This window comes from Spinacia oleracea, chromosome 6, assembly GCF_020520425.1.
Source record: "Spinacia oleracea cultivar Varoflay chromosome 6, BTI_SOV_V1, whole genome shotgun sequence".
Lineage (NCBI taxonomy): Eukaryota > Viridiplantae > Streptophyta > Magnoliopsida > Caryophyllales > Amaranthaceae > Spinacia > Spinacia oleracea.
Window position 1 is genome coordinate 98,881,242 of NC_079492.1, and position 18,164 is coordinate 98,899,405.

Below are 18,164 nucleotides of genomic sequence, written 5' to 3' on the forward strand. Positions count from 1 at the left end.
TCAACAAAAGGCAACAAAGGAAGTACAGAATATGAGCGGACGCGGACCGGCACCTAGTCAACAAAAGGCAACAAAGGAAGTACAGAATATGAGAATATTTTTTACATTGAAATGATTCAAAATTCTTAGACTTCCTTTTCCTCATTTATCCACAACTTACTTCAAAACGGAATACAAATCTATAGCGAATAGTAACACAGTCACAAAAAATACAGGTTAGTTTATCGCTTCCTCAAATATACAGCACACTTCAAAACAGTCATGACGCCGTAGTAACCTAGAAGTCCTCATTTCTCTTCCTTGTCAGATGCTGCTAAGTGAATTAGATTATTCAAATGCTCCAAGTCAAATAAAACACAGACTGGAGAGAACACTGCCAATCTGCAACACAAATAATATTCTATTAGTGACAACATATTCCACCAATTTCTGTATATGCATACACGAATATGGATGGGCACAGGGTGGGGAACTGGGGGAAGGAGGAAAAAGAACAGTTTCAGTATATATCAGTTTTATTCAGTGAATATCAACCAAAATCAGTTTTGATTAGTAGTTTAATCAGCAAAATTATGTAAAATTCAAATTTTGGTAGACGAATACAACCTCAATGGTACAAGAATTCCTACAAGTAACAAATGTGATTATTTCACGTAAACCAAGAAGTACCAAGCATACATTGCACACCGGCAAGTTTTGGCCAAGTCTGTAAACTAAGACACAAATCTATAGAAGTGTGCAATCAATATAAGGTACAAACTTTCAACCTAATTCTAGATTGGATAGGAATTTGTAGGAAGGGTTCTATGCGGAAAAAAATTACCACACAAACTGTTAGACAAAACAAAAGAGTAGTTTTCTGTTTCTCTTTTCAGATACCAGCTTCGTAGATCAACAAAACTTTATAAAAGGCTAAACATCACAATTCCAATTCTAGTGGACAATGAATTAAGACAAAAGAGGATTAATACTAACTGTAGATGGCTAATAACTAAATATCTAAACTTCATGGGAACAAAAACTCACTTGTTCACTTTACAAAAGCCTCAAAGCCCTCACGCGTCATCTGTTTTCATTGACATATTGGAAATGATCCTCTTCCCCATAAAGTTTTCTGAAAAAAATCAATAAAAATAACAATGTCAATTTTCAACTAAATTGCTTAAAGAAACTAGGCAAAAAAGACAATTTTAGTCCATACAGATTTGGAGCGAATTTAGTGTTGGTAGCAAGAAAAGGAAGAGCAAGTTAGCAACATGATTTTAGCACGAGATTCAAAAGTTGATTAACACAGCCTCCTTTAGTATACTACCTGGTGAGTTGTCTTTGGTCGGTTAGTTCACAGTCTAGTTTAAGTTATACTGTCGACAACATATCCAATAAAATGATATTAATAACAACAGAATCAGTCATTAAGATCACAGGACAAGGGGCCAAGAAGCCACAAATCCACAATGCCTGAGAGTGGTAGGACATACAGTTGAGAAATTTAAATTTCTTCCTTCAGCTGGAAATTTTAATTTATGTACAATGAAGTTTGAACTACGAACAGTTAAATATGATAAAATAAGCTTAACCACCACCAAAATTAAGACTGGTAACCTTAACTTCGAGATACTGATGTGGAAATGCAAAAACAAACTTACGCAAGATCCGCCAAGGTTTCTGACTTAATCACTGCCTTCCCTTCTGGTAGTCCAAGGCCAGAATGGTGCATTATCATTTCTTTCAAGGTATGCTTACTGCTTTTGACATCATTATCCCACAAGATGCTCTGAAATCATGTGCAAGTGTATGTCAGTCCATGGCATAAGTGAGAGTACAAAAGGCTTGAATTGTTAGCAACTAGATAGCTAAACACAAACACATAGAGAAAAAACTAGTTACATGCGAGCTTGTATTGGGTCCAGTATGTACGTTATGTTCAACAAGCAAATTGGCAAGAGGCTAGAATGACCTAAATACAGATGCCCTGTTTGTTTAGGAGTTGTTAGCTGATAGCTGGTTTGACTAGCTGTTAGCGGTTAGTTGTTTGCATTAGCTGATTTGACTAGCTAGTTGAATTAGATGTTTGTGTAAAAGTGTTTGGTAAATTAGCTGATAGTTGTTAGCTGTTTAATATGTAAAATAACCATTAAGAACATTGACATACTTTGTTTCTTATTAATATTAGACAAATAGTTTATTGTGTTAATTTTTTTCTCTTTATATTTTTCTCATAAACATTGACTAAATAAAATAAATTTATTTAAATTTTTTAATAATATATATTTTATAAATAGAGAAATATTACTAATGATATTTTATGCATGATTGCAATATACTTCAATTGCTTCAAAGTACAAATATAAAATTTATTACAACTAAAAACGAATCTAGTAAATAGGTGAAATGAAAAAGAAAGTGTAAGTAATGTTTTTAGGAGAAACATATGTAGGGTACCAAGGTTGATAGTGGTTGTAATTATAGGCAATAGTAGGACAAAATAGTCATTTTCATCCACTTTCTCAAACCTCTAATTGCAAAAAGTTCTTATATTGAACTTTTTCAAAATTAGCTTTTTCACCCCAAAACTCTCTTCCAATCCTCTCCTAACCAAACACTCTCAATTAGCTTTGTCTAAAGGTCATACCTCTAATTCACCCCAAAAAGCTATTTTTCCCTCAAACCTCTCCTAACCAAACACCCCCAGACCCATTTTAACTTAAAAATTAGAAGGGCTTTGCTGGCCATAAACATTTCTACAGCCACCTCTTTTCTTTTCTCTTCTTTTCTTTTTCTTTTTTTTCTTCTTCTTCTGGGCATGGAGTGTAAGAGTAGGTTGAAAGAAATTTGGCAAACAACAAATAAGTCATGTCACGTCTTGGAGACGAAGACACAAATCCTCTAACAAAAAACCTAAACAGTTAATTAAGCAAATTGAAAAAGTCAAATCCAACCCAACATGCTTTATAGACAAGGTACTTGAATCTCACCAGTGTATACAAAAGCGCAAAGCGCACTAAAGCGATATGAGTCCTAAAGCTTAAGCGCAAGCGCAAGGCGCGCGCTTCATCGAAGTGAAACGCACTTTTTAAGAATTAAAGGTTTTTTACTATTATGCATATATATCTTACTAAAATATATAAACATCGGATTTGCTTCCAAATATAAATTACCCTTTATTTTGACAAAAATAAAGCATATAACATAGTGTTTATCCAAAAGCTAGGGTCGGACGAAGTGACTGTTGTCTTCTTCTTTTCTTCTTTTTCCTTTTCTTTTGGACTCTTGGTCTACTTTCTATTGTTAAGGATTAATAGGGAGTGGTCCAAAACACAATAAAAACATATAAAAAAAGCTTTCAACATAACGTAATAAAAAAAAATAGAATTTCAACGCTTCGCGGGCTTCATGCGCTTAAGCGCGCTTAATCACAAGAGTTTCGCTCAGACCTAATTAAGCGCTTTGCCCTAGAGCTTCGAGCTTAAGCGCATAAAGCGCGCTTTTTTCAACACTGAATCTCACATATCCCGTTCAGCCCATTATTGTTTTCAATTATATTTTTGAATCAAAAGTTATCATTTGGCAATCTCCCATTTAAGTACTTAGGTCTTCCTATGACTGCTCAGAAACTCATTGGGGTGGAATGTGATCTGCTAGTAAACAAGATTGTGCAAGCATCAGGGTCTGGAGTAGTAGACATTTGTCCTTTGCAGGCCTGTAACAACTTGTCAACTCTGTGCTAATGATCATAAGTGTTTATTGGAATCAAATCTTTCTTTTACCAAGTCAGTCAGTCTGTAAAAAGATCGCTGCAGTTTGTAAACACTTCTTATGGCATGGTACCTATGATTGACACAATGGTAGGCTTGGGATGAAGTCTGACAATGTCTGTCATACAAAGAACCGGAGAGGACTTGGAGTAAGGAATCTGCTAATGTGGAACCAAGCATCAATTGGCAAACATGTTTAGGCAATCGCAAAGAAGGTTTACGGGTTAAATGGGTTTGTACCATTTATATCAACGATAAAGAGTGGGGGTCCTATGTGCCTGCCTCCACCACAATCAGGTATTGAAATGTATTTGCAAACTGAGAGACAGTTTGATGGCAAGATAAGTAGCAGCATCACAGCAAGATCCTACAGCATCAAATCAGTCTAGAAGGATCTAAGTGGGCCAGAAGAAAAAGTCGTATGGAATAGATATTCACTCCCTAAGCATGTGCACTCTATGGTTGGCTAAAATAATGCAGATTGCACACTAGAGATGGGCTTTAGAAAAATGGTCATTATGAGCAATAATAGTTGCTGCATTTGTGACAGCAAAGAGGAAAGCCACCAGTTGCCATCTGCTACTGTGGAACCAAGCATCAGTTGGCAAGCATTTTTGGGCAATAGCAAGAAGGAATGCGGGTTAAATAGGTTTATACCATTTATATCAAAGATAAAGAGTGGGGTCCTATGTGCCTCCCTCCACCATAATCAGGTATTGAAACGTATATGCAAAGTGAAAGACAGTTTGATGGCAAGAATAAGCAGCAGCAGCACAGCAAGATCCTACAGCATCAATCAGTCATTAAGGAACTAAGTGGGCCTGAACAAAAAGTCGTATGGAATAGACACTCACTTCCTAAGCATGGATTCACTCTATGGTTGGCTCACAATATGCAGATTGCACACTAGAGATAGGCTTCAAAAAAATGGGCATTATAAGCAATAATAGTTGCTGCATTTGTGACAGCAAAGAGGAAAGCCACCAGCACTTTCTTTTTGAGCACATTTATTGCCGATTGCTTGGTCAGAATCAAGCGATGGCTAGATCACACAATTTAGTAGCTTGTTTGAGCTCAACACATTTTTTAACTCTTTGAACTTTGGCTTGTTCGAAATCTAAACCTGTCACGATTTAGCTTTATCCCCTTGACCAACACAGGGACACAGCGATATCCCTAAATGAGCCCTTGAAAAGGACTACTTAAGGACAAAAGAGGAAATCATTGTTTCTTTGGTTATAGGGTTTCTCCTAATTTCTCGATTTGGATTATAACAGCACACAAAAAAATACATATGGAGGCATTAAGGGTCAGTTTGTTTCAACTTATATTAACTTATTTTGACTTATTCAGAAAAAATAGGTTTAGATAAGTTCAGCAAAAATAAGTTATAACCTTGATGCCTAAAGTCAAGAATGCAGATATGGTTAGTGATTTGAAGCCTATTTCATGCTGTAATGTGCTTTATAATGTATCACTAAGGTTTTATTAATAGACTTGTCTAACCTTATTTGGTTGTTGAGAACCAGGGAGCTTTTGTTCATGGGAGATTCATCGCTCATAACATAATGGTTTGTCGTGATCACAGGCATTACAACAGAAAAAATAATGGGGCGTGCTGTTTTTTTAAGCTAGACTTTAAAAAGGCCTATGATACCTTAGAGTGGGAGTTTCTAAAAGAAATGCTGCAAGGCTTGGGTTTTACCCCTCGGTTTATCAGCATGGTTATGGAATGTGTTACTACCCCAAAATTTTCTTTGATGTTGAATGGCTCCATGCATGGCTTCTTTGACTCTCGGAGAGTCGGAGGGGTTTGAGACAAGGAGACCCATTATCTCCTCTATTATTTGGGCTAGCAATAGAAAATCTTTCTAGGATTCTGAAGAAAGTTGGGGATAGGCCTAATTATAAACTTTATCCTAGGTGTTCTGGTTTGAAACTTAACCATATGAGTTTTACTGATGACATTATAGTCTTGTGTCGAGGAGAGTATAAATCTATTTGCCTGGTTCTAAGATCTTTCAAGTTGTTCTCGGCTACCTCAGGGCTGCAAGTAAGTCCTCCAAATCAGTGATGTATGTTAGTGGAATGAAAGAGGAGGTGGTGCAAAAGGTGCTGCAAGTTCTTCGTGAGAGGTTCTCTACCCTTCAACTACACACAGGAATCCCTATTTGTTCTAAACGGATTTCTGCAGCTGATTTTGAGCAAATTGTAGACAAGATGGTAGCAAGGCTGAGAACATGGGGATCCAGAAATTTTTCTTTTGCTGGAAGGCTGCAATTGATAAACTCGGTGCCATTAGCACCCATGTTTTATTGTGAACAAATTATGGTGTTGCCTAAGTTTATTCTAAAAGAGATCAACAAGGTCTGTAGGAGCTTCCTTTGGCATGGTAATAACAGTACAGCCCCTGGTGCTGTTGATTGGGAAAACGTGATGTTTCCTAAGAGTGCAGGGGGTCTCGGCGTTTGTGATATTGTTAAATAGAACAAAGCTGCTATGGGAAAACAAGTTTGGGCATTGGCTACAAAACATGATAACTTGTGGGTTAAATGGATTCACTCTTTCTATTTACACTAACAAGATTGGTGGAACTACAGGCCGACTGTAGTTGATAATGGAAAAGGGTATGTGAAGTCAAGGACATGCTGAAGACTACAGCCACTGAAGGACAACTGTAAAGTCAAGCTAGGTTCTCAATTAAGAACATTTATGCTTTGTTGAGAGGTGATTCAGTGAAAGTAAATTGGGCAACATCTGTTTGGAACAGATTCAGTATTCAAAGGCACAAGTTTATCATTTGGGTAGCAACGAGACAAAGACTGAAAACAAAAGAAAGGTTAGCAAGATTGGCGTGATTGGGGACAATTTTTGTGTTATTTGCGGTCAGATGGTAGAATCCCATGATCACTTATTGTTTGTCAGTTTAGCTCTCAATGCATAAAAGGCACTTAAAGATTGGTTAAACATAGCTGGAAAATGGTCTTCTTTATCTGATGCTTTTAGATGGGTTCACAGAAGGAAGGCGAGCAAATTTCGTAAAGGAGTTTGGCTAGCTTCTACTGCTGCTGTCGTACACAGTTTGGAAGACAAAAAATGAGGCTTTATGGAGTCAACGGGTTATGACTGTGCAGGCCGCAGTGCAGAAAATCAAAGGGGACATCAAAGGTAGAATAGCTCACATTATACCTCGGACGACCTCTAATATTGATAAAGATTGGTTTACATACTTGTAATTTTTTTTACAGTTGATAGTGTGTTGTATAGCGTTCTTTTTAGGCTTGTTTAGCCTAGTTGGTACTCTTCTTCACGGTAGGGATTTTGCTACTTGTTGCATATGTTGTAAAGAGTCCTCTTGAGGTGAATTAATATACTTACAAGCGTAATTACCAAGAAAAGGAAAAAAAACTTATATTAACTTATTTTGACTTAATTCAGAAAAAATAGGTTCAGATAAGTTCAGAAAAAATAAGTTTGTTTTCAAAAAATTTAACACATAATAAGTTTCTTCAGAAAAAATTAGTTCACGTAAAATAAGTTTAGATTAGTTCTAGCACGGAAACGGGTACGGGGACAAATACCGGGACGGGTACGGAAACGGGAAACGACAAAATCAAAATTTCCAAAAACGGGTACAGCAAGCATACAACTAAAATAGTCCAAAAAAAATTAAACAAAAACAATTCACCCACAAGAATATCAAAAGCATGGAAAATAGGGAATTATAGGTTAATGTATTTTTTTATTTTTTTCAACAGGCGATTATATGTTAATTAGGCCAACGCCTTAAAGAGTTGGTTACAAACCATAGGCGAGAAATAAATTACAACCATTTTAATCCACACAACAACATAAAGCAGTAGCAGTAAGGCACAGTCGCACAGAGATGGAAGTAAGGCACAAAGATGGCAGTAACAGTAGTAGGGCACAAGCAAGAAACAAAGATGACAGTAGCAGTAGCTAGAAACAATAACATACAACAGCAACTTAATTCAATCCTCAACCAACAGAGAAATTATTCCCCCTTTTTCTTAACGGGTACTTATATTTCTAGGCTGAAACGTCCCCAAAACGTACCCGGCTCAACTGATGAGCCGTTGACCGTACCGATATCAGTTGACCGTACCCAATTTTTTGAGACAAATTTGACACGTTTCCTTGAGGTACCCGTACAGTACCCGTACCCAAGAGGTACCCGGTACGGATACCTCTGGAAATAAAAGTACCCGTGCATTAGAGGATTTTAGTCAAAATCAGGTTAATTTCAACTATACATCTTATTTAGTATGAAACTGATATTTTTATACTCCCTCCGTCCCATAATTATCTTCCTGTTTGACCAAAAACACGAATTTTAAGAAAAGTGGAATATAGTACATGAAAAAGTGGAATAAAGTACAAATGATGATTGAGTTGTATGGAAAAGTGGAATAAAGTACATGTGAAAGAGAATATAGTACATGGGAAGAGTGGAATATAGTACATGGGTGGGGTTTTCAATTCAATTTTAATTAATATAGTACATGAGAAAGTGGGGACCTTAGTAGCCAAAATTAGAAACTGGAAGATAATTTTGGGACGCTCGTTTAGGAAAGCAGGAAGATAATTTTGGGACGGAGGGAGTATGATATTATTCATGACATGTTTTAGAAATATGGACCTAAACATTAGATTTCCCCAGACTGGTTTGGAATAAGATTAAACTATTAGAAGAGGTTCCACAATATTCCATACAAATTTGGATTAAATTATACTAAAAATTCAAAGTCCAAAATATTTGACACTGAATATGGAAATGGGAGGTCCAACCAGGTCCATTAATTTCCAGTCCTAATGATCCATCTTTAACTTTTTTATGTTTCTAGATTAATTTTCTCATCCTCATGTTTTGAATTATTTATTGCAACTCTAACCTAGCCCTTTCAAAAAATCAAAGTTGTGAAAACATGATAAAAACCTACGTAACCTACTATTTTTTTTGTTTATATTGCCAACTGTAATTTGGGGATGACTTGTCATGAAAATTAGATCCTACCTTCCTAACATACTCTTTCTTCACATCTTCCCATGGCAATTTTCCTTGAGGAGAGAATATTGATGCGTTCCAAAGAGCACCCCTTGCAACCATCACAGAGGAGGCACCTATCACATCAAAGCATAATGATAAACAACAATAGAAAACAAGAAAGAGCAATCTCGTAAAAAGATATAGTAGTTGCAGCACAACCTTAGAAGCTATACGCTCACCATCCTCGAATTATCTTCCTATAAAACCCTTAATGAGTTGTCTATATTCAGGTTACCTCAAATTGAATATATAAGCCACCAAAATCTATTTAGTACAACCTCTCTCTCTCTCTCTCTCTCTCTCTCTCTCTCTCTCTCTCTCTCTCTCTCTCTTTCTCTCTCAAACAAACAAACACACCATCAGTGTTGCCCCACCTATGTTTTGTTAAACATTGTGCACAACCTACAAAAACTGTTAGAAACCTACACATGGATGCCCAAACCTAACAGGGACAAAGCGTTTTCAAATTGATGAACAGAAAACAAAATAGTTGTGTATTATAAGTTTACCTACTATAATACATGAAGGACTCTATTGCCACAACTGTTGCTTACCTAACACCAACAAAATGACCCATCCCCCTCTCTCTTCCCATAAGACCTTACACCACCCGAACCCATTTTCTTTTCTCATAAAACCTTAAACCACCCAAACCATTTCTTAAAGTTTTGGAAATTGATAGTACTTTTGCTACTCCGTTTTTATTACTTTTTATGTTTGTAGATTCTTGTTCCGAGGAGTAATGATTAGGTGTATGAAAAAGGTGGAAAAAGTAAGAGAGATGTAATAAATTAATGGGTAAAGTAGGCGAGAGATGATGAAAAAGTGTAATTCTTATGGGGGAAAAAGGGTAAGATGGTAAAAAAATAATTGTCAAAAATAGAATAAAGTAGAAGTGGATACATAAAACATTATTTTTTTTAAAAGCACCTCTTTTTGGAGAGTGGATACATAAAAAAAAAGGAGTATTTGTTATCAGCTAGCAAATTTCCTTTAGCATTAGATATCACCTACTTCATTAAACTTTGATCCAAATAGTCTTACTATAAACAAGTTTTTGAAACCTGTAGCAACTTTAATGCGCTGAATATCTTCATAATCAAAGACATCTCCATTCGCTATCACTGGAATTGATAACGCAGAAACCACATCAGCAATCTCATTCCATTTTGCAGGATCCCTTGGTCTATCTAGAACTTTTCTGCAATATATATGAATGAGCAGGATAAGAGAATGAAAAGAGAAAGGAAATAAATGAGTGACATAGAAAACAATTGTCTTCACTAGCAATGTGGTCAAGGCCACACTACCATAATGATCAATGCAATTTCAAGAATAAAGCATCAACAAGCAAGCAATAACAGAAGGCTTTGATCACACATGAAATTGTAAGATCTACGATGAAAAAGGAAAATAGATGCAAAGCAGGCAAAAACAACCTGCCATGGACAGCAAGGGCAGAAACACCTGTTTTCTCAATTCTTCTTGCCAATTCCACTGTATCAGGAGATGTTCTCAAAAGCCGTATTTTACATGTCACAGGCGTGTTTAGATTCCTTTTTAATGTTGTCAATATCTGAATTCAAAACGGGGGCCATCAAATGTTGTATAATCACCAAAAAATAAACTAAAAGACCAAAGAAGGCAAGTAAAGCGGAATAAGAAGAAAAAACGTTGACTAATTGAGATTGGGACCACTTAATTTTGCAAAACTGGAGAAGTTTTGAATCTTCTGAAAGTAAAATGGCATACATCATGGATGGTCTCTGGCTTTGATAGCAATGCAGCACCCATGCCACCGCTTATAGAAAATGACCTGGGGCAGCCCATATTGATATCAATAGCAGCAACATCATTGCACCTGTGAAGATCGAGGATCCTTGTCAGTAAATCTGTGGTCAACGCATTAGGTATCCTCGTATCATCAAAATACATAGGAATAATCTTTACAGGTAATGAGAGAAGAACCAATGCCAAAAAATTTACTTCTTTTAAGCCTAAGGCACGCGTTGGTACAGTACCAAACTTCACAATCATATTCTGCACTATGAATGAATCTTGTAATTGATATTACGGAGTAGGCAGTGTTTGGTGGTGTGTAACTACTGCTGGACTAGAGAACTTTTTAGAGGATTCTTTTGTTGTATGGCCTACTTTTTACCACATTTTGTGTTTCATTACCTTAACTTGCAACCTCTAAAACCCAAATATTAAAATTTTGTTAATTACCTTAACTTGCAACCTCTAAAACCCAAATATTAAAATTTTGATACCTATGGAGTTATGGTGGATTCCATCCAAGAATCGTCACATGGGGCACATTCCTCACTTTTTTTTTTATTAAATTCCCCCCATTTTCTCCCCTCACCATGATTTTGTTATACGGAAATAAACATTCACCTAAATTTTCAACATGCAAACCAAAATCATATCCTTCGAAGTTTTAACAACACCTCGTAACAGGTTGGGAGAATAACTTTTAGGTAGTTTTAATCCCATTCGACGTTCATCAGAGGAGAATCAAGCATTTAAAAGATGAAAATGTGAATATATTAATTCTTTAACTGGGGTTTAAACCCAACTTGGTATTTCTTGTAAGTTAACTTATTTTCAAAATTCAGCCCAATTTACAAAAATTATACTTGTATTTTGTATGTTCATATTGCACCCATTTATTGGCCCAATAGATGTTATAATAGGGTTGTAATGGGTTTTTCTTCATTAAAAGAAAAATCTAAAATTAGAGTTCACACACGATTTGGGGTTTTTCCTGAATTGAATACTTTCCTCAATATTAGCCTACTATCTATGTGGTTGTGTTATTGGTAGGTGATAATGTAATGACAATGAATTTACATCTCCGTAGGTTAAAGACACATTACGTTTGGGAAAGATTCATCAAATTACCAATCGGGTATAATGAGCAGGAAGCTCTGTTTCATACTCCTAAAATCAGCAGGATACCAATCAGGGTTGATTATGGAAAAGGTGAGATATGCTAGGGATTGAGCAGAAATTTCATTTGTAAAACTGTTTCGAACTAAGGTTGGGGTTGAAATTGTTTTCTTCACCTGTGGTAGTAATGTTGTACTGGCCACAGGAAATAACTGCATCCATGGGAGATTAGCTATAGAAGCAAACATGGAAAAAAGAAATTTGACAAAGAAAACTTTTGTAAACACCTGGGCTCCTAACAGTCAGAAGGAACAGTTGCGGTAGCAGGAACTTGGCGACGACTCTATTGCTAGGGTAGGAAAGGTGGTACATACCCTACAAACTTTGCATGGTATAGAAGATTCAAACATGGAAAGAAATCTGAGTTCAGGGTACGGTTCCAATGAAATCTTGGAAGAGATATATGGCCCAAGGATCGCGGTCAATGATACTTCTTTTTTAAATGAAGGAGGAGTTGCGAAATGTAGGATATTCACACAAATCCCTACCTGGTGCGCTTTGTACACCTTGGGGAAGACCAAAAGTCACTAAATAGTATTGGTTACATTGACTTACGAAACCAGAGTTAGATCTCTGTCCCAAGAAGCAGTTAGATATTGATGAAATTTGCAAGGTTCCTCGCATTCTAGAACAAATCAATCCTCTCGAATATAACTCCCCTAGAAGAATTCTCACAACAGAAAAGAAGCCGGCAAAGGTCAATCAAACACTTGACCTTGCTACTGTCAGCCCCAAATCTTGCTCTCAACCTCCCAACTTTACAACATCCTTCATTCTTCAAGTCTTGAACCCTCCACTTTTCATTTCATCCCCATCTGACCATCTTTAACTTCTTATTTTGCTCCAGTTCATCCAGGGATCATAACAAACTAATACAGGAGACCCTCTATCGGATGATGTCTTAACAAAGGCTCCTCCTTTTGATGGTTCCACCTCATTGGATAATGGACCCAAGTACCTTCCTCCATTCTCAGAACCCCCAAGAAACATTCAGATTGTTCCCTGAAGACCCGATATCCAAGAATAGAGTGTTAGACATAACCTTAGTTAAGTCTTATAACTCTCTGTCCCGAATAAGATACAGTGGACCAGCGAATTCATATTAAGAAGCACAGGATCAGAAGATGTGACTACGATGGAAGTTACTGGCATTGCCAATTTAGGGATGACGGAACAATGGAAGGGCAGGATATTTTCTGATTTGGTTATGAGTTTTCATCGCCCAACAAATGAAAGAACAAGATGGGGAAGCCTTGCTTCCAACACATCAATCCACTATCTGTTGTGATCAGCCTATGGAATGAAAAGGAGGGAGTCTGCAAGATTTATTCTAATCCGGTAACCACCATGTATAAATGGATTGACAATATTCATGCTTATTATAGTTGAGGCCAGGTCTGCTAATTTTCCCACTAGGCAAACTACGGAAAGGTTGGTTTCGATGATGCAAAAAGACAGAGAATGATTTGGCTTTTCATAAAAAAAACAAGTTATTTCGGATGTACTACAGCACGAGTGGTGTGGACTTTAGTGTTGGAATTTATAGATTGTTTTTGCGGAACTTTTTAAACAAAAGCAACAAGTAGATCGATTCAAAAAATAATTTCAGGAGGAGAACTACTTAAGCCTAATTGAAAATGAAAAAGTTTGACCATGTTTTTACTACACTTTTCACTATACAATCCTATTACCAACTCGGGCAACAGTCATGGGAGGAGCCAGATTGTATTGTGAGGGTTACTTGTACCCTTGGAATAAACATTTTAAAAATCTGATGATTAGTATATAAATATGCTTCAATGTATTGTTAGAAGAGTACTCTAACTCAGTTGATGAATGCAAACGACAATGTGTTAGGAGGTTGTGCATTAAGTAGCGTGTTCAAACTTCCTGACATATGCAGTTTCTCAATTTTCTTTTGGTTTTGCTTAACTTTATTTTTATTTTTCTCTTTTCCTTTGTCACTTGTCTTTTCCTGATTCATTTCAAATTGTTTTTTTCTCCAAGTTAAAATGAAAAATTAAAATGACATTGATTTATCTTTAAATTTTTTAAACATACATTACAGACTACATAGTTAGTTATATCCATTTACTATTTAAAATAGTGTATCACTACGTTTGAAGGAAAAATTTAGTACTATATAGGATGTGAAGAATGATACACCTAACTCAAAGAAATTAAGGGAGTTTTAAGCAACCTGGCAATTTGTGTGAGTGCTCATTTAGTTTAGTTCAGAATTTGCTCAGAGGATTATACTCCACAACTTTAGTGCTGCCTAGATTTCAGAGGATGACTACCCTGAAAACCTAAAAGGTACTTTATTTCGAAAAGAACATCTTTTATTTTAATTTAAAATTCTAAAATCACCTAGGCTACCTAAAGAGATACTCTTTAAGAGATACACTTGGTCGGACACGGGTATTAAGAAAAAGAATTGAATGAAATAAAGTAATAAAACAAGTGGGGTTGGGTAGATATTTTAATAAGTAAAACAAGTGGGGATCATGTCATTTTAGGGGATTGAGGGTGGGGATGGGGTGTAGATAGATTATTTAATTAGATGGTGGGGTTGATAAGTTACTAAAAATGGCAAGTGTATCTCTTAAATAAATACGGCCGGAAAAGGCAAGTGTATCCCTTAAATAAATACAGAGGGAGTAGGAAACAAATAAATTCTAAATTATAGGATATTGATAGTTATGGAATTGGATGTAAAGTGAGGACACTAAAATTGATATTAGCTCAAATAGAAGCTATGCCTTTTGACATTGATTCTTGAGTTGACACTTGATAACAATCACAGGAACAGCGTATAGCTTGATGTTTTAGTTCATAAGCTCCTTTAGTTTAAGGATCATATTAGTTTTAATAATTAACTAATAATAGGGATAAAGGGGAATCTTTGTTGTTTCACTTTCATTGATTAGAAGTTTATGGTTAACTTAAAAAGCTTTGAACATGGATGGATATTTACATTTTTATAATGTCATTTTCATTAATCTATCAATTATCTTAATTGTGTATTTATGTTAATTGATTTTTTAGAATTTTTTTTATTTTATTTTAATATCTTATTAATTTGTTGTATCTCCGTAATCTTGTCTTCAAATTTCAAATTTTTTTCCTAGTCCGACAATCGGATATGCATCGACACCCGTACCCGAGTCCGAGTAACATTGTCCACAAGGTATAGCTACATGATCATACGTGGAAAGATCGAAAGAAATAAAACACGCAATGCCAATGCCTTAGACTCTTATAGCAGATACAATGCAAAAGTCCACTCACAAAGTCACAATGTCTCTTCAAGAATTTATCCTCTATCTTTCACTCTCTCTCATTCAGAAATTTTATGATCCCAGCAAAATAATCACAACATTGCTAAACTCTACTCTTTGCCTCACTTTTTTAGTACTGGGTGCACGGGAGGCCAATAAAATCCATAGTTCAGGAGCATGAGACAATTTTCTTTCAAATCTTAGGAAGGAGACTCACTAAATCGCCAAGAACCCACTTTAACCATCATAACCCTATTATCCTTTCCTCATAGAACTAATCATTTGTTCTTGCTATCGGGTCATTGCGATAATCAAGACAAAAGAAAAACATTGACATTGTATATACCATGATACAAGTAACCAAGTATCGGAAGCAACTTTTCCACTAATCTCATCTAGTTAAGATTAAAAGAAATGCATACATATAGGCTTCTCTAGTGACAACCAACAGCACGATCAATACTCGAATATTCACGATCAAATCAAATTTCGAGTAGCCCATTCTAAAATCTAAATCCACATTATCAACAACCTATTCGAATATAAACGACAAATAAAAAAACGAATTAGGAAGGTAACGAAACCATACACTAGTTGAGCAGCCTTGAGAGCCCTAATAGCATCAGAAGTCCCTATCTGAAACACCACCCGGCTCTGCTCCTCTGGGCAAGTCCGAAACACCACACTTTGTGTCTCTCTCTCAACTATATCAATCGTACCGAGAAACCCTGGAAACAACACCACAAAAATTAATTCATCTAACAATAACTCTAAATTTATACCCAAGAAAAAAAAGTAAGAGTAAGAAATTAGAACCGTTGACGATGCGGTCGCACTTAATAAGCTTATGGTCTATGAGTTCCTCCCCATAAGTGATATCTGCACCATATTCAGCTGCTAATAACCTCAATGGCAGTGTACCCTAACATCATGCAGTATTTCTTGTCAACCCACCATTAATACATGAAAAATATGGTATTTTTTTCCCATATTATACCCAGTGTAGTTAATTATAACAAGAATTTAAAGTTGGACTCGACAATTTGGAAATTAACAAAAGGACAATATTTTTTCCCAGAAAGAGTAAAAACATCAAAATTGGTCAAAAAGAAAGAGAGGGAGAGTTGACTTACAACTCGAACCATTGGAGCGAGCACGAGCTTGTTGCGGTAGTCCATTTTCGGCGGTTGCAACGACGGCAACGGCGGCGTTGTTTTGCAGGAGATTAGTCACACCAGCATAAAAAAGTGGCCGGGAACAATGGGCGGGCTTGGTACGTAGCGAATTGGAACGGAAAAAGCAAAACAAGAGTTTCCATCAGAACTTAAGTTTAAACTTTCTTTTTTTCATAATCAAATAAATTCATTGATAAAAAATCATATGCATCTACATAAAAATTTGAATCTAACAAATCTAATCTAATATCTCTATTATATAAGCCAAGAGGGAAGGGTAATATGGTAGTCACACTTTTCGTGTCCCTAATGAAAAATACTAAAATACCCTCTACTTTTTTACGGTCAAACCACTTCGCGTATACACAGATTTTATTCCTCTCCGCCGTTCCCTATCACTCTCACATACTTTCTCTCTGAAAGATCTCCTTCGATCTCCTGATCTCCTTCCCTCAAATCTTTGATTCTTCGATATCACTCTCTCATCTATTTCTCTCTCCCCAAATCTTCGTCGTTGTCTCTATTGTAACCCCGGAGAAAATCGTCGTGTCTAATTGTGGCGATTCACGCTCCGTCCTTTGCCGTAAAGGCGTCGCAATTCCTCTATCTTCCGATCATAAGGTATATTTACCTCTTAATTTTTATTTTATTGTTTAATTATTGATAATTAAGGTGAAGGAAAACTAATTTTGGTCTGAATTGATTTATCATTTTGAGGGATGATTTTGGGGGATTTTATGTCGTTGTCGTCCATCAATTTCTTAGGGTTTCCAATAATCTGTAAAAAAAATCGATCTTTATTTGATTTTTGATCTTGGAATTTTCTGGGTTTGCTTCAATTTTATCTGAAGAACAAGGCGTGGGTTTTTTTGTCCCTGTTCATTTTGAAATCAATCTCGCGTTTTTTGTGTGATTTTATCAGCAAATTATAGAAATTGATAATAGGTATTTTGATTTTGATTTTGTGTGATTTTGTGTGAATAGGTATCAGCAATATTGCGTTTTTTGTGTGATTCCCCAATTCGATTCATTAATTTTGGGAGCCCTTCAATTTTGTAATCTCAAATCTCTGTTTCTTATCTCTATCTTGCGTTATTGAAAGTGTTTGATTGAAACCCTTTAATTTTGTTTGATTGAATTTTTTGATTGAAACCCAATAATTTGTTTGATTGATACCCTTTAATCTGTTTGATTGAAATTGTGTACTTTTTTATTTTGATTATTATTTTGAAAGCATTTCGATGTGAAGCAACTTTTGGAGACGGATTTGAGACTAATTTCGCTCTTCTGACCTCGAAGAATTCGTCAAAGGTAATTTCTATCTCCAAAAACCCCGAATTCAAAACCCTAATTTTACGTTTCGGTCACTAGATTCTCTCAATTTTGATGTTTCAGGTGTTTCATTCGACCTATCAGATAAAAAGCATTTCTGCGTCAAAGATCGAGAGGTCTTTGATCGAGTGTATTCCTTGGTGAAGTGGTATTCTTCTCTTACTCCACCCTGTAAATTCAACATCGTCGAAAGCCTTCGGTCGAATTTCAGTGTGCTTCTTCTGAAAATTTCAATGTTTTGATGTGTTTTTTTATTATTTTTCTTTGAATTTCTTAATAGGCTCCAATTTTGAAAGCAACAGCCTCAAATCTGGAATTTTAGGTTTTTTCTTCTTTAATTATCTTCCTTCAATTTCTATTTCTGACTTTTTAGAACTTTCTAGGTGTATGTATTTAAATTTCCGTTTTTTTGGGATTTTTGGTGTTTCAGATTAGGGTTAGTCTCCTTCTCTTCTCACCTCACAGATGGGAGATCCACAGATTCACAAAAAGGTGATTTATTCTTTGTTCGGCCTCCAAATTTCCACTATCAACATATACAATTCATTTGCTAATTATTATTATTTTGATTAGCTTTTTTTGTTTCTTGAGATCAGTG

General features: G+C 35.9%; 1 protein-coding gene across 1 annotated transcript; it reads right to left on the reverse strand.

Moving 5' to 3' along the window:
* Positions 1–80: 80 nt before the first annotated feature.
* LOC110804529 (uncharacterized) lies at positions 81–16,407 on the reverse strand. The gene is made up of 10 exons (XM_022010129.2): positions 16,193–16,407; positions 15,876–15,981; positions 15,649–15,787; positions 10,576–10,684; positions 10,263–10,399; positions 9,888–10,024; positions 8,791–8,897; positions 1,647–1,774; positions 1,027–1,114; positions 81–381 (listed from the first exon to the last, which is right to left on the reverse strand). The coding sequence occupies exons 1-9, from the start codon at positions 16,235–16,237 to the stop codon at positions 1,063–1,065; spliced, it is 960 nt and encodes a 319-aa protein (XP_021865821.1). The 5' UTR covers positions 16,238–16,407; the 3' UTR covers positions 81–381; positions 1,027–1,062.
* Between the last annotated feature and the right edge of the window lie 1,757 nt (positions 16,408–18,164).

Excerpts from the sequence above, each read along its gene's own strand:
- LOC110804529 (XM_022010129.2), bottom strand. The coding sequence starts at position 16,237 with ATGGACTACCGCAACAAGCTCGTGCTCGCTCCAATGGTTCGAGTT. Across the intron at positions 15,982-16,192 it reads TCGCTCCAATGGTTCGAGTT|GGTACACTGCCATTGAGGTT; the intron begins GTAAGTCAACTC and ends GCATGATGTTAG. Across the intron at positions 1,115-1,646 it reads GAAACCTTGGCGGATCTTGC|AAAACTTTATGGGGAAGAGG; the intron begins GTAAGTTTGTTT and ends GATTTTTTTCAG.